Here is a 14,670-nt window from a genome sequence, read left to right as displayed (position 1 = left end):
CTTTCGCTTTTTCGTTCTGTCTGTCGCCGTTAGACGTCACGGTGATCACATTGTCCGACTCCGCTGATCACCTTGTAAGTTCTCCGTGCATTCGCTTTTTTTTTCGTTGTTGTTGTTCTTGTGCGATCTTGTGTTTGGTACTGTGAGTGCACGTGCACGGACGTGGTGACGCGCGCGTGGCGATATGCAAATCGGAAAAGGGAGCACCGACCACCCGGGCGCCTCGAAGGTCAAAGCGCGAAGCAGACGTGGCAGGCGCGTTCCAGTCAGCTTGAACCTCTTCGTGTTTCTTCGTTGCTTCTTTGCGTTTTGGGCGGCATACCCTGGTCTGCTACTCTCCGGGGGGTGGGAGGGAGGAGGGAGCGGGCGAGGCACACGCGTACCGCAGCGTGAGAGCGCCGATACAGGGCGGCGGGACTCTTGGGGTCTGTGGAAAAAAAAAGGATACCTCCATGTGCGCATTCTTTCCGGGACGGTGTTCCGCGCCTTTTCCAGTCATGCCAAACGACGATGAAGGGGGGACCGACTTCACTGTCTCCCAATCCACGTTTTACGATCACCGGACCCTTTCCCTCCCTCTGCGGGCCTTTTCTTTCGTTCTACTGATGCGCTGCTTGTACTTCCAATACCGCGCGCGAGCGCTTTCCTTACGCCTGCACACGTCGCCCCGTTCCACCAAGAGACCACGAAGACCGCCCTGTTTACTGTGGCCGCTACTCTTTAGCCGGACGTTTTCTCCCGTCATCGGTTTGCTCGCTCTCACCGACAGCAACTCCTCCCAAACGTACGCGCTGTGGTGGTTGTCGGGCAACTTTACTCAGAAAACCTCACCCCTCTCATAGACTCACAACTCCCTCTCTGTAGACGCATCACTAGCCATAGACAACCAGGGCGATAATGCTCTCTGCAGCTGATATACACGCCTTTGTTCGCGACGAGCGCGCCTGGAAGCGTGCAGCGCAGAAACCGGGTGGCGATGAACCCTTTGCTGCTGGCATGATCTGCAGCAAAGAGAGCAACTGGCTTGTCTTCCGCCGTGGGTCCAGCGACAACGCGTTTTCCTTGAAGTTCTCCAACGCCCTTCGCACTTCCGCGCTCACCGACAGCCTTGACACGGTCGCTCTGGCCAGCACCCATTCCACGATGCCGCGCCAGCGTTGGAACAGCAGCGCGCGCTGCGACTCAGAAGACGTGTACGCAGATCCCTTGCAGCAGCTCCTCATACGCAACCTGCGGAGGAAAGGAGTTGCAGCCATGCTGAACAAGAGGAGAGTGTCACAGATTGCACGCCCGTCCTACATCAGCCATGCTGACCGAGAGGCGCGTCGCCGAAGCGACCTCGCGCGTGCGGCACAGGAGCTGATAGATCTGGAGCGGTACGAGCGCCACCAGCTGGTGGCGATGGCGAGGAATCGCTTTAACACTATGGCGTCCGCATTCTTCAAGGCCGCCGTCAAGGATATGGTCGCATGTGAGCTTAGCGGGCGAAGAGCGCTTTTCCGCGAATGGCAGGAGTCTCAGCGCGACATGGCAGCATCCATGGACCGTGAGTTCTCAAAGCTCACACCATTGACACCGCACGAGTTTAAGGCAGTCTGCCGCCTCATCCGTTCCGAGGCCATCATGCGCAGGCGGCTTCAGGCGACCGAAGCGCAGGACCGAGATTTGTACGCGTGTTTCATGCACCTCGGGCGTCTCAAGGCGCTGGGGAAGGCGTTGAACGAGTGCCCTCGGCGTGACGTGCTGCATGAGGCCGCTGCCGTGCTCGCCCTTGCGCAGAAAGACAGGGTTCAACACGTCGACGCAGCACGCGCCCGCAGGCTCCCGTGCGACGGCCGTAGCTTGCGTCAACGGAAAAAGGCTTTGATTGCGGCCGAGGAGGCGTAGATTTGCTTTAAAGGACACTTGGTTTTGCGCACCTACACAGCGCGTGGACACCAGGGGGAGGGGGGGGTGTATTATTCCCTCTCGCTTTTCGCTGTGTGTTCCGTGGGTGCCACTGTGCCACTGAGGGTTTGTCGCTCGGCAGCCGATTTGAACTTCACACCTGGACCGTGCTGCGCACCGTGGATGGCAACCGCGTCCAACCGGCGCCGCGCGACGCACACATCGGTGACTGGAGAACAACACTCAAGAAACAGCTCGGCGCCTCTGCCACCCTTTTGTTTTGTTTGTGCTCCATCGTTTGTCAGGCTGTGTGAGTCGAGAAAGCTGTGCAAAGGTAGGGGGCGCCGCGCTGGCCCCATGCTCTGGCTGTGTTGCTCGTCTTTCTCCTCCCTGTTCCACGGCACAGGGTGGGTGTCTGTCTACGCGTGCAATGCATTTGTTTATTTCTTTTTTTCTCTCAGCCCCGCTCTTGGCTTCTCCCTCGCATGCTGTGCCTGCTGATACTGGGCGACATACTTTCGCCTCTCCTCCGTGCTCCGCGTCTCACCTTTTTCGATTCATCGCGTCGTTCTGCCGTTACGAGGGCAGTCGTCACACATCGTGCTTGAAGAAGAGATACACCGCCCTCTTTACCGGCGCTGCACCCACGTGTCTTTTTTTTCACTGTGACAACATCAAATAAAAGTAAACCACGCTGCGCAGAGGGCGCGGCTGCCGCTCTCACACTGGCGGCTCTTCGCGCTCTGTGTTCCCTTACTGCCGCGAGCTCCTTGCGGACTCTCTCGGCTCCCCTCTCGGAATTCTCGCGCGTCGTCTCTGCGTGTCCAAACAACTTTCACCGGCTCAGTGCTTGCTGCAGGGCTCTTATTACACACACACACACACACACACACAGACATCCACGTAGGCGACAGCAGACGATGGTGCAGCCATTTCTCTGGATTGCAGTTGTCGGCGCCTTCGTGTCGTTTCTGGCCGGCACCGGGGTAGGCATGAATGACCTCAGCAACGCCTTTGGAACCACCTACGGGGCGAAGGTGCTCACAGTTTCTCAAATCGTCCTTGCATCTGTTTGCGAATTTTCAGATGCAGTCAGTCTGGGCGGTGCAGTGACGGCGACCATATCAGGAGGCATCGCCAAGCCCGCCGACTTTGAAGATCACCCTTACATGTTCATGTACGGTATGCTGTGCGCCTGCGGTGCCGCCTTCTGCTGGCTCGCCATCGCAACGTGGCTGACGCTTCCGGTATCCTCCACGCACAGCATCTGCGGAGGCGTCATCGGCTTTGCTCTGGTGTACGGCGGTGCTGGTTCGGTGAGCTGGGCTGACAGCCAAGACGAGTTCCCGTTCGTGAACGGGGTGGCGCCGATCGTCGCCTCATGGTTCATTTCACCGCTCCTCACCGGTGTCGTGCCAGCCGCCATCTTCGGCTCTGTTCGGTGTTTTGTGCTTCGGCATGCAAACTCGGTGCAGCGAGCCATACTGACACTTCCGATTATCGTCGCCATCACGTTTTTCCTGAAGGCCTTCTTTGTCCTCTTCAAGGGTGCCCAGAGTCGCCTGCACTGGGATGTGCACCATGCAGCGTCGGTGGCCGTGTGGATTGCCGCTGTCGCTGGTGTGCTGTCGTGTGGCTTTGTCCCGCTGTTGAAGCGGCGTGTAAAGAAGATGGAACAGCAGGCGGCGGTGCTCGCACACCGGCATGGCCACACGCTAGGCGGTGTCGAGGACGCGATGGTGCATCGCGGCTATTTTGAAGAGCTGCCAGTCGATCTCCATTCCACAGAATGGCGCGAGGCGGGGGAGCCTGCGCCCGCCACTCCAGCGCCGTCGGCACTGCCACCCTCACCAGCATCTTTCACCTACGCCTCGGCACAGAGCCGCCGCGCCGACGACAGCTACGACAAGACGGAGGGGTCCCCTGACACGGTGGTGCGCGAAGACGACGGTGCAGATGGCAATGCTGTTATTCCGCTAGGAGAGCTACAAGCGGTGGCGGCGAGTAGAATGGAGGTGCAGCTGTACGACACGCACGCCGAAATGTTGTACCGCTACCTACAGGTCTTCACTGCCATCTACGCTTCTTTTGCACATGGTGCGAGTGACGTCAGCAACGCCGTCGGTCCGCTCGCCGCCATCAACTCCGTGTACCAGACAGGAGCGGTGCAGACAACAACGTTGATTCCCACATGGATTCTGTGCCTTGGCGGCGCTGGTCTTGTTTTGGGATTGACCACCTTTGGTATTCGTCTCATGCGGCTTCTTGGCGAGCAGATCACCGTCATCACACCCAGCCGAGGGTTCTCGGCGGAGCTGTCCGCAGCCTTGGTGGTGTCGTTTGCGTCTGGCTATGGAATCCCTGTGTCATCCACGCACTGCATCACGGGAGCTGTTGTCGGAATCAGTATTCTAGACGTTGGGGTTCTCAACGTTCGCTGGTGGATGGTGCTCAAGATGTACGGGGGGTGGGTCTGCACTCTTGTCTTGACCGCGCTTATGTCTGCCATCTTCTTTGCTCAAGGTATTAATGCCCCTTCCCGATGGCACACCCATTTCTCTCGAAGGATGAGAGGAGCGAGCGCGACTGCAAACACGCACGCACGCACAGCGTCGAAGCGGCTCTTGCATTGCATGTGAAGGTCCGTCGGTTCCCTTTTTCCTGCGCTCTTTTCAGGTCTGCATCGGTGGATGGCCACACCTCTATCTCGCCACACCCCGACGTCTCTTGTTTCCTCGATTGTTTTGCTTCCGTTCATCGAGTGTGTACCCGGATGACTGTGAGGGGACCCCCCCCCGCGTGGTGTCACAGGGTTCCGTGTCCTGTCGGTCTGCGGGGAAGCCAAGCAGCCCCCGCTTCCTCCCTGCCATCCCCCCACCTGCTGATGCGGAACCGCCTCTGATGGTGGCAGGGTCAAGCACCCACGACGTCGGGGGAGGTCAGAGCCATGCATTGCTGCTGATGCCGGCGGTCGTGTCCAGGATGGTGCTGCGCCGGAGCGGCCTGCGAGCGTGGACACGCGTGCGCCGCCGATATGATGGGCGAAGTGTCAGCGCGACCGGAGCGCATCCCACCCGGCCCCGCCGTCGTACGGCGTGGTGGATGGCGCAACGGGGGACGTCTGCGAGGCGACCTGCGGAGCGGGTGTGGGTGGGTAGGGCTTGAGGCGGGGGGCCGTGCTCGGGTGGCTGAGTGGGCGCGTTGCCGTGGCGCGTGTGTGTGCGGCTGCTTGGCACCACGCGATGGGGGCCTGTGCGAATGGCGGGCGGTACAGCGGAATGGAGGTGCTAGCAGGAGAGTGCGGCGGTTGCATTGGTGCGCGTCTACACCCTTGTTGCGCCTTATCGCTACTGTTTCGTCTCTGTTGCGTCTGTGTGTTGTGTGTTACTACATATGTGCTGGACACCCTGGTTGCGCTGTGGTCTGCGTGTTTGTGGGGGCGGGGGGAGGGAGAGAAAGGGTAGCAGAGATGGCTTGAGCCACGCGGGAAGGCGGGTTCGAAGGACTATATGCGGTGGTTTCTGCCGGCTCACCCTTTTGCATCCCGCTGTAATGCCTCCCTCTCACCCACCCTCCCTCTCCCTCTCTCGTCTCCACTTGTCGCCTATTTCTCCTTCGTTTTTTTTCCTTTTATGCGTCGGTCTCTCGCACTCTCTCTGTCTGTGTTGGTGTGATGCACTGACTTTTCGGTTTTGTTGTCTGTTGTGTCTGCCCATAGCCGTATCGCTCCATCGAGCCTGATTTTTTTTTCTGCTCCGCGAACCCGCTCACGCCCTCCCTGGATATACCGTTCTCTCCTCTGTCGCTGAGAGACAAGCTCACGGGACGTGTATGCGAGAAGGACAGTTGGTGGAGAGATGGCTGGGCTGTGTTGTACCCACACCTTACTCGTCTTCGTTGGCAAGGGGAGCTGCTTCTTCTATCTGCTTTATCAGCCCCTTATTTCTCGTGCCTTTGATTATTATTCTTCTTTCGTGTGCCATCTGACTCTCGGCCATGAGCTGAGCGCTGGTATATTCTGCAGCTCTTCCAGGCCTGTGACTTGAACTGCCGAGGGAGTCCACGGCACTCACATTAAGGAGCTATACCAAGTGCCTCCGAAGAGTATTTGCGTATCCAAACAGAACAGCATGGCACTGGTCTGCCTTTTGCGATGTCCCCGCCTTCTCACACGTGTGAAGGTCGCCATCCCACTAAAACGTTGCCGGCGCTCTTGCAGAGGGTCTGGTGCCCCGTGCGAGCCGCGCATTTGCTGCGCGGAGATTCAATGGCACACACCGGGCGCACCCCTCCCTTTCCCGCTTTTTTTCATGACTATGAAGAACCCTTCGAACGTGATTGCCCCTGTGTGCACCGTACGGTGATCCTCTCCTTATCTGCTCACTGGCGCTCCCCCAATCCTCTGTGTCCTTTTCTTTCACGTGCCTTTACCACCTTCCCGCGCGCCGACCCACGCTACAATGCAGGGCACCGCTTCGCTGTAAGCTGCATTTTTGAATGCACAAACGTCTGCGTCGTGCCGACAATGCGGCACCTCAGCCGGTAAAGACACCAAAGCTGGTTAGCGGGGAGCAACCGCTCTCTTCCCCTGTCGAACTTGGCGACGGGACACCGCGCAGTCCCTATCGTCTTCCGCTGCGGAAGACACCGAACACGTCCAGTTGTCTGCACTGCCCGACTCCGACATGCCACTGCGTGTGGTTTGCCGAGCAGCTAGAGCGCTGCTACGCGTCTCTCTCGTTGAAGCGTGAGACGGAGCGCGTCAAGAAGCGTGAACTCTGCGCGAAGTCTGTCCTGCCCCCGTTCGTCACTCGACTCATCCGCATTGCCAACATGGCTTCCGGGGAAACATTTTATGATCTAGGCTGCGGAAACGGCAGCGTTCTTTTCCAGGTGGCCGCCTTGACAGGTGCGCGGTGTGTAGGGGTGGAGATCAACCCCCACAACGCGGAGCTTGCTAGCACAGCGTGGGTGTTTTTGCAACCCATCTTCGAGGCGCAATTCAAGCGCAAACTCTCAGTGGAGATTGTGTGCGCTGACTTTTGCACGCTTCTCCGAGATGCTGCGTACTTTCCTGCACCGTGTGTCATCTGGGCGGCGAACCTGCTGCTTCCCAGGCCGGTCAATCACTACCTCTCGGAGCGGCTGCGCAGTGTGCCGCGTGGCACGCGCATAATGTGCTTCGAAGACATGTACCCGCACTCCCGCTCCCTTGCCCGCCTACGTGACCCTGACGCGTTCGAGAAGTTCGACATGCTGGACTATGAGTGGCAACCGGACAGTGTTGAGTGGTGCTCCAACACCGGCCCGTTTTTCTTGTATGTGAAGCGCACATGACACTACTTTTTTTTGTTTCTGCACGTGTTTACGTCGAAAGCCAGACATCATTTTCGAGTGTTGTTGCTGGTGCAGCTACCCTTCCGGCTGTTCGCATTCCTCGTACTTTTCTTTCGTTTTGTTTTTTCTACCATCACCCATAGACTTCGGGAAGAGAGACGCACGTTTGTGCCGGTGTCGTGCGCTGGTGCGGTGAGGCTACTGAAAGACACGTACGAGGCTGCCATGGACACACGCCGACTAGCCTCGTCTGGTCTATGCCTCACAATGCCCAATCATCGTGTCGCTCCATTAAACCGCCGTTTACTCTTTTTTTAGAAACAACTTACTTGTACAAGTTCTCCTTCCCACGGGACCTCCTCATCAACGATGACACCCACATGAGCACGCCAATGCGCGGTGGTGCGCATGTTTCTGGCCGGGAATGGGCGGGCATGGCAGCTTTCTGACCCGCCACCTCCGTTTTTCCCCGTCGTGTATAATGCGTACACCTGATCATTCCTCCTTTTACCGGGAAGCGGTCGTGTCCTCAAGGAGCGATGAAAACGAGGACCAACGGATCGGTAAGGAACAGTGCAGATGTGATGTGTCCACTCATGTGGCCTTTCGTTGTGGTGGTCCGCTCAGCAGGAAGCGATGGGGGATCACCCAGCTTCTTCTATCCCTAATGCTTTCCTCTGAACTGGGCCTTCGCCAAGAAGCTCCAGGTAAGGGTGACGGTGCGTTCAGTCGCGGCTGGCAATCGTCTATCATACAGTGACGTGCGGGCTTCACCGCGAAGGCTCCGCTCGCAGCCCACGAAAGACCCGGCGTCGCCCCGGTCTCCCTCTCGGTCGACCACGCCGCGCGTCTCATCTGTGCTGCCTCTTGTCATCTGTGTTTTCAGACGCACCTCCAGACACCTCCCTCCCCCCTTCCCTCTTCTCGTTGCTCCGGGGTTTTCTCTAGTCCTACAACGTGCATGTGTCAGTACAGCACAGAAGAGGAGACCCGACGATTGTTTGCGTAGTGGTGTCTGCGCCATGCTGTTTCTTGCGCGAGATGGTATGCGCGGCCACTTGGTCGATATCGAGACGCAGACGGTGCTGCGCAACTACGCGATTGGTGAGGTGGCGAAAAACGCTTTGGCTTACTCCCCCATCAGCCAAGCCGTGATAGCGCACCAAACGCGCAACTGTGCTCTTTTTCTCTCTGCGGCAACGCAGCAGCCACTCCAGCGCAGCTTCACGCCGGAGCTGGTCACAAGCTGCGCCGTCACTCGGTGCGGCACCTTCATGGTGGCGGGCACAGCGAATGGCACCGTTCTCCTGTGGAACCTGCAGTCTGGCGACCTCATCAAGAGCTACAAGGGCCACCTGCGTGCAGTGCACTGTGCCGCGATCTCAGCTGACGACTCCCTCGTCGCGACGGTATCTGAGGACTCGGTGTGCAAGGTATGGAATCTAGCAACACTGGCATCGCTACGGATGCGCGAGGTCGTGCCTCGGTGCCTCTTCAACGGCCACTCACTCGCGGTCACCTGCTGCACTTTCCTGCACCACTCGAACGTGCTTTTCACCGGCTCTAGCGACCGCACCTGCCGCCTCGTGGACCCCCACACAGGGGAGCAGCTGCGCTCCATCACCGTCGGTGATGCTGTCACCGCGGTCGCCGTGAGCCTTGACGACGCCTCGATTGTTGCCGGCACGCAAAAGGGATTCTTGTTCTTCAGCGATCTTTATGAGCCATCTGTCGGGCTTGCCATAGAATCAGAACGTGATGGTGGTGTCCGAGAGGCGATCCTGCGACCACCCAGCGCGGATGGTCACCACTCTCCCGTTATTTTTCTGCGCTGTCTGCCCTCTTCACCATCGTGCGTCCTCACCGCCAGCGAAGGTGGCGCCGTTCTGTGGTTCGACATCCGAAACGGGCGGCTTGTGAAAGAGTGCATCGGCCCCCAAAAGGGGCGGCTGCTCGGCTGCTGCGTGGTACCACGAGCTGCCCTGCTCGTGAAGGGGATTTGTGCGCCGCTGCAGAAGCACCCTGTCGATCCCTCGCGAGGCAACTATCGCATCACACAGTGCGCTCTCACGACGTGCCAAGACAGGCGCGGCGTGAAGCGGGACCGAGTCGGCGAAGCTGACGGGCGGCTTGGGCCCGACGAGGAGGCAGACGCGAATGCTCTGGCAGAGGTTCGTGCAAAGGTAGAGGAGCTGCGCGACCTTCGGGCGCAGCTCCAGCGCCGACTGCGCAAACTTTCTGCCGCAAAAAAGCCTCAGATGGGCCATTTGATGAACCTGTGATCGGTACCTGTCGCCACCATTCCGTCATACGGATAGAATGTCCTCGCTGTGCCGTTACCTGCTGGCCTTCTTCTTGTGCGTACTTGCGCTGTTCTTTTTGCAGAGAAGGCCGCTGTTTTACACCTTGCCGCTAAAATTCGCGTAAGGCGAATAAAAAAGACCTTCGGCTCGTTGTTCAGTAGACGCGATCCGGTAAAAACGTAAAGAAGCGTAGAAACTACCATGTGGGAGGTCACGGTCTCCTCAACAGCCTTGAAGGATGGTGCGCCCCTTCAGCGGTACTCGGACTGCCGTGCACAAACTCAGTCCGCCGTTCCCCAGTGGTGCGGCGCTTGTACGCCACATTGAACCTGAGCATCCTATCCAGAGCTACAAAACTAGCACCATATCTACATGCATCAGTACCCGTGACGGACGCCGATTCGGCCGCGACAACAACACCGCGTTGCCAGTAGCACCACGCCTCTCTTCCCCAATGTGATCCGTGCACTTTATGGCGCCTCCCCTGATTTCTCTCTTTCTGTCGCCAAGGGATCATCACCGACGTTGACATGTTCACAGGGGCGCACGCCATGTCAGACTTCGGGGAGGAGTACCAGCGGAAGAAGCTGGAGATGCTTCCCGCACTCATGGGTATGCGGGGCATTCTCAACCACCACATCGCCTCATTCGACCACTTGATCGAGGTTGAGCTTCAGCGAATCCTGCTGAACGAGTCCAACGTCGAAATCAAGAGCACCGTCGACCCGGACTTTGTGATTCGTTACCAGAACATTCGCATCTGCCGGCCACAGGAGATTGTTGGCAAAGGTCACATACCAAAGCTTGTGACGCCGCAGGAGTGCCGTATTCGGGACATGACGTACCGAGGCGACATGATCGTAGATGTCCAGTACACCAGCCGCGACCGCTCGCGAGCGATGCTGGTCGAGAAAGACGTAAAGATCGGGACTATACCGATTATGCTTAAGTCCAAGTGCTGCAACCTGTACCGCAAAACACGCGAAGAGCTGGTGAACATGCGCGAGTGCCCACTCGACCCTGGTGGCTACTTCATTATCAAAGGCGTTGAAAAGGTGTGCCTGGTTCAGGAGCAGCAGAGCAAGAACCGTGTCATCATTGAGGCTGACGAACACGGCAGCATCTCGGCCCACGTGCAGAGCAAGACGCACTACTCCATCTCCAAGTGCGCCGTTACCTTCAAGAAGGGCAGCATCGTGCTCACGCATCGCTCCTTCACAGAGGACATCCCGATCATTGTCGTGCTCAAGGCACTCGGCTTGGAGAATGATCAGCACATCACCCAGTGCATCGGCACTTCGCCAGAGTTTCAGGCGATCCTTTTTCCGTGCTTCGAGGAGGCGCGTCTGTTGAACGTGGTCACGCAAAACGACGCCCTGCAGTACATCGGCGAGAAGCGGAAGGAGACGGTGTGGGAGGCGGAGGAGACGCAGCAGCGCCAAGTGAACAGGTCGAAGGCCGACAAGGCGGCCGAGTTTCTCGCCAACGTGCTGCTCTGCCACATTCGGGAGGCGCAGGTGCAGAAGGACTGGAACTTTCGCCACAAGGCGTTCTACGTCTGTTTCATGGTACGTGGCATGATCGAGGCCAGCTTCGACGCATCGCTGCTTGACGAGCGCGACTTCTACGGCAACAAGCGGTTCGAGACGACCGGCACGCTGATGGCGCTCTTGTTTGAGGACTTGCTGAAGCAATTTAACCGCGTTGTGAAGACGGCGATGGATCAGCAGCTGTCGAAAAAGGACTCCACGCGCCCCTTCAACGTGAAGCAGCTGATGGAAAGCAAGATGGAGGTGATCCAGAACGGCATGCGCATGGCGATCAGCAGTGGGCGATGGGACTTGAAGCGCTTCAACATGAACCGGCAGGGCATCACACAGGTGCTCTCGAGACTCTCGTACATTGCCAGCCTCGGCATGATGACAAGGCTGGCGTCCTCGTTCGAGAAGACGCGCAAGGTAAGTGGCCCACGCTCGTTGCAGCCGAGTCAGTGGGGGATGGTGTGCCCCTGCGATACGCCAGAAGGTGAGAGTTGCGGTCTGGTGAAAAACTTTGCGACGCTTAGTCAGGTCACCTTGGACCTGAACGACAACTACGTCCGTGCCGCCGCGCACTCACTTGGCGTGGAGGAGATCGACACGGTTACGCCGACGGACTTTCTGCACTACTACACCGTGTTCCTCAACGGTACCCTCATTGGCATTCACCGCTACCCCAACCGACTCTGCGCCGGCATCCGCGCTCTCCGGCGCTCCGGCCGTCTTCACCCGCACGTGTCCATCTCAACGCAGCCACGGCAGCGCACCGTCCAGATCGGCAGTGATGGCGGTCGCATCGTTCGCCTGCTCATCATCGTGCGGGACGGAAAGCCGGCCGTCACCTCCGCCCACCTCGACCGCCTGCGCGACCGCTTGTGCACCCACAACGATTTTCTGGCGGAGGGGCTGATCGAGTACGTGGACGTGAATGAATCGAATGACTGCCTCATCGCCGTCTACCCTGCCGACATCAGGCCCTACACCACCCACCTCGAAGTGGAGCCGCTGTCGCTATTGGGCGTCGTGGCCGGCATTATCCCTTACCCGCACCACAACCAGTCCGCCCGAAACACCTTCCAGTCCGCCATGGGCAAGCAGGCCCTCGGCACCGTGGCGCTCAACCAATACATACGCGCCGACACGGTGCTCCTCCTCGGTGCCTACCCACAGCGGCCTCTGTGCCGCACAAAGGCCATGTCGCTGACACACTACGAAAGGCTCGGCGCCGGCATCAACGCCATGGTGTGCGTCATGAGCTACAGCGGTTACGATATTGAGGATGCGCAGGTGTACAACAAGTCCTCCCTGGACCGCGGGTACGGCCGCTGCGTGGTGCTGCGCAAGCACGAAGTGGACTTGGAAAAGTACGCGGGCGGCGAGTTCGATGTCATCTTGCCGCCGGAGAAGAATAGCGGCACCGGGAAGTTCAAGGCACTCAACCCAGACGGCGTTGCCAGCAAAGGTGTCCTTGTGCAGCAGTACGACGTCCTCGTGAACAAGTTCACCCCGGTCGCTGGCGGTGACCCGCGGCCGGCGCCGCTAGTGTACAAGTATCCGCAGCCTGCGGTCGTTGACCATGTCATCATCTCGCCCCCCGGCGACTACGACAGGTCGCTCGACGTCGATCAGAAAGTTAAGGTGGTCACGCGGGAGGTGCGACCACCAGAGCCCGGTGACAAGTTCTCATCACGTCACGGCCAGAAGGGCGTCGTCGGCCTGATTGTGAACGGAGTTGACATGCCTTTCAACGAGCGCGGCATGTGCCCCGATATGATCATGAACCCGCACGGCTTCCCCAGCCGCATGACGGTCGGCAAGCTGCTCGAGCTCGTTTGCTCTAAGGCGGCAGCGCTTCGAGGGTCGATGGGCGACGGCACCGCCTTCGGCGGCGACTCGGCCGACAGCATCAGCCAGCAGCTCCTCTCCTTTGGCTACAACTACCACGGCAAGGATGTCTTTTATTCGGGAATCACGGGCGAGTTAATGCAGGGCTACGTTTTCTTCGGCCCCATCTACTACCAGCGCCTCAAGCACATGGTCACAGACAAGATGCACGCCCGCTCGACCGGGCCACGGTCGATGCTGACTCGCCAGCCAACCGAGGGCCGGTCTCGCAGTGGAGGACTCCGCGTTGGTGAGATGGAGCGCGACTGCATGGTGGGCTACGGCGCGTCCAACCTCCTCAACGAGCGACTGCTTATCAGCTCCGACATGTTCACGGCGGACATTTGCCACGTGTGCGGTAACCTCGGCTACAACAATCGGTGCACGTACTGCAAAACCAAGGGGACTACCTCCAAGGTGAACATGCCCTACGCCTTCAAGCTACTGATCCAAGAACTACAGGGCATGGGTGTCAGTCTTCGCCTCACAATGGACTCCCCGACATAGCCGCCACGCGGAGTGGCATTACGCATCTTCTTTCCCTTTCCTCTTAACGATACCCCGTGTAATGGACAGAAAACTAGCAGCGTTCAGTCATGCACTCCCTGTGTTGCACGCGGAGCTAGTTTTGTTTTCTCGCGAGGCCTCAGCGACGGCTCTGACAACAACTGTCCTGCTTCACCATCCCGAAAAATAAATGAGATGTGGCCCACCTCCCTCCCTGACGTGGCACAAGGACGGCACACGTTCGCGGCGTCTCTTGAAACAGATTCCTTTAGACGGCTTGTGGGCGTCCCCCGTCGTCATCTCCGCGCCATCCCTCGCTCGTTCTACACACTCGCGCTCGTACCCTCTTTACACCCGCCTCACTGTTTGGTCCTCTGATCACTGCGCCCCGCACGGCATCTGTGACCCTTGTTCCCTTTCCACATGCCATTCCCTCCACCAACAACCACGGGCATAAAACGTGGTCCAGGATGATCCCTCCGCTTACGCTGAGGGTAACCAGAGGCGCGAGAGGACGGTCTTGCGCGCCTTTATCCTCCGTATGGCGCTTCAACATGGTCTACATTGAGTACGCCCGCAGGAAGAGGGTCGACTGCGTGCGATGTTGTGCACGCACTGTGGTGCAAGCAAGGCCACATGCTCTACAGAGATGCGCAGTGCAACCGCAGAGCTCTTACACACATCCACAGATATACTCTTCGCCACGCCTGTCGTTTTTTTAGCGTCTACCCCTCTCCGCCACCGGGATGACTGTGAGGGGACCCCCCCCCCCCCGCGTGGTGTCACAGGGTTCCGTGTCTTGTCGGTCTGCGGGGAAGCCAAGCAGCCCCCGCTTCCTCCCTGCCATCCCCCCACCTGCTGATGCGGAACCGCCTCTGATGGTGGCAGGGTCAAGCACCCACGACGTCGGGGGAGGTCAGAGCCATGCATTGCTGCTGATGCCGGCGGTCGTGTCCAGGATGGTGCTGCGCCGGAGCGGCCTGCGAGCGTGGACACGCGTGCGCCGCCGATATGATGGGCGAAGTGTCAGCGCGACCGGAGCGCATCCCACCCGGCCCCGCCGTCGTACGGCGTGGTGGATGGCGCAACGGGGGACGTCTGCGAGGCGACCTGCGGAGCGGGTGTGGGTGGGTAGGGCTTGAGGCGGGGGGCCGTGCTCGGGTGGCTGAGTGGGCGCGTTGCCGTGGCGCGTGTGTGTGCGGCGGTGTTCGGGT

The 14,670-nt window shown here is 59.0% G+C and overlaps 5 protein-coding genes across 5 annotated transcripts; all 5 read left to right on the top strand.

Moving 5' to 3' along the window:
• Positions 1-897: 897 nt before the first annotated feature.
• LMXM_20_0040 (conserved hypothetical protein) lies at positions 898-1,887 on the top strand (the record flags this gene model as incomplete). Its single annotated transcript, XM_003875019.1, has 1 exon — positions 898-1,887. The coding sequence occupies one exon, from the start codon at positions 898-900 to the stop codon at positions 1,885-1,887; it is 990 nt and encodes a 329-aa protein (XP_003875068.1).
• Positions 1,888-2,807: 920 nt separating this feature from the next.
• On the top strand, positions 2,808-4,526 carry LMXM_20_0031 (phosphate-repressible phosphate permease; the record flags this gene model as incomplete). The annotated part of the gene is made up of 1 exon (XM_003875018.1): positions 2,808-4,526. The coding sequence occupies one exon, from the start codon at positions 2,808-2,810 to the stop codon at positions 4,524-4,526; it is 1,719 nt and encodes a 572-aa protein (XP_003875067.1).
• A 1,858-nt stretch (positions 4,527-6,384) lies between these two features.
• On the top strand, positions 6,385-7,224 carry LMXM_20_0030 (putative histone-lysine N-methyltransferase; the record flags this gene model as incomplete). The annotated part of the gene is made up of 1 exon (XM_003875017.1): positions 6,385-7,224. The coding sequence occupies one exon, from the start codon at positions 6,385-6,387 to the stop codon at positions 7,222-7,224; it is 840 nt and encodes a 279-aa protein (XP_003875066.1).
• A 1,022-nt stretch (positions 7,225-8,246) lies between these two features.
• Positions 8,247-9,506, top strand: LMXM_20_0020 (conserved hypothetical protein; the record flags this gene model as incomplete). The annotated part of the gene is made up of 1 exon (XM_003875016.1): positions 8,247-9,506. One exon carries the CDS (start codon positions 8,247-8,249, stop codon positions 9,504-9,506), a length of 1,260 nt encoding a protein of 419 aa, XP_003875065.1.
• Positions 9,507-10,057: 551 nt separating this feature from the next.
• Positions 10,058-13,456, top strand: LMXM_20_0010 (DNA-directed RNA polymerase polypeptide,putative; the record flags this gene model as incomplete). Its single annotated transcript, XM_003875015.1, has 1 exon — positions 10,058-13,456. One exon carries the CDS (start codon positions 10,058-10,060, stop codon positions 13,454-13,456), a length of 3,399 nt encoding a protein of 1,132 aa, XP_003875064.1.
• Between the last annotated feature and the right edge of the window lie 1,214 nt (positions 13,457-14,670).

Source organism: Leishmania mexicana, chromosome 20 (genome assembly GCF_000234665.1).
Source record: "Leishmania mexicana MHOM/GT/2001/U1103 complete genome, chromosome 20".
In the NCBI taxonomy this organism is placed as follows: domain Eukaryota; phylum Euglenozoa; class Kinetoplastea; order Trypanosomatida; family Trypanosomatidae; genus Leishmania; species Leishmania mexicana.
This window is presented reverse-complemented; position numbering and strand designations above follow the sequence as displayed.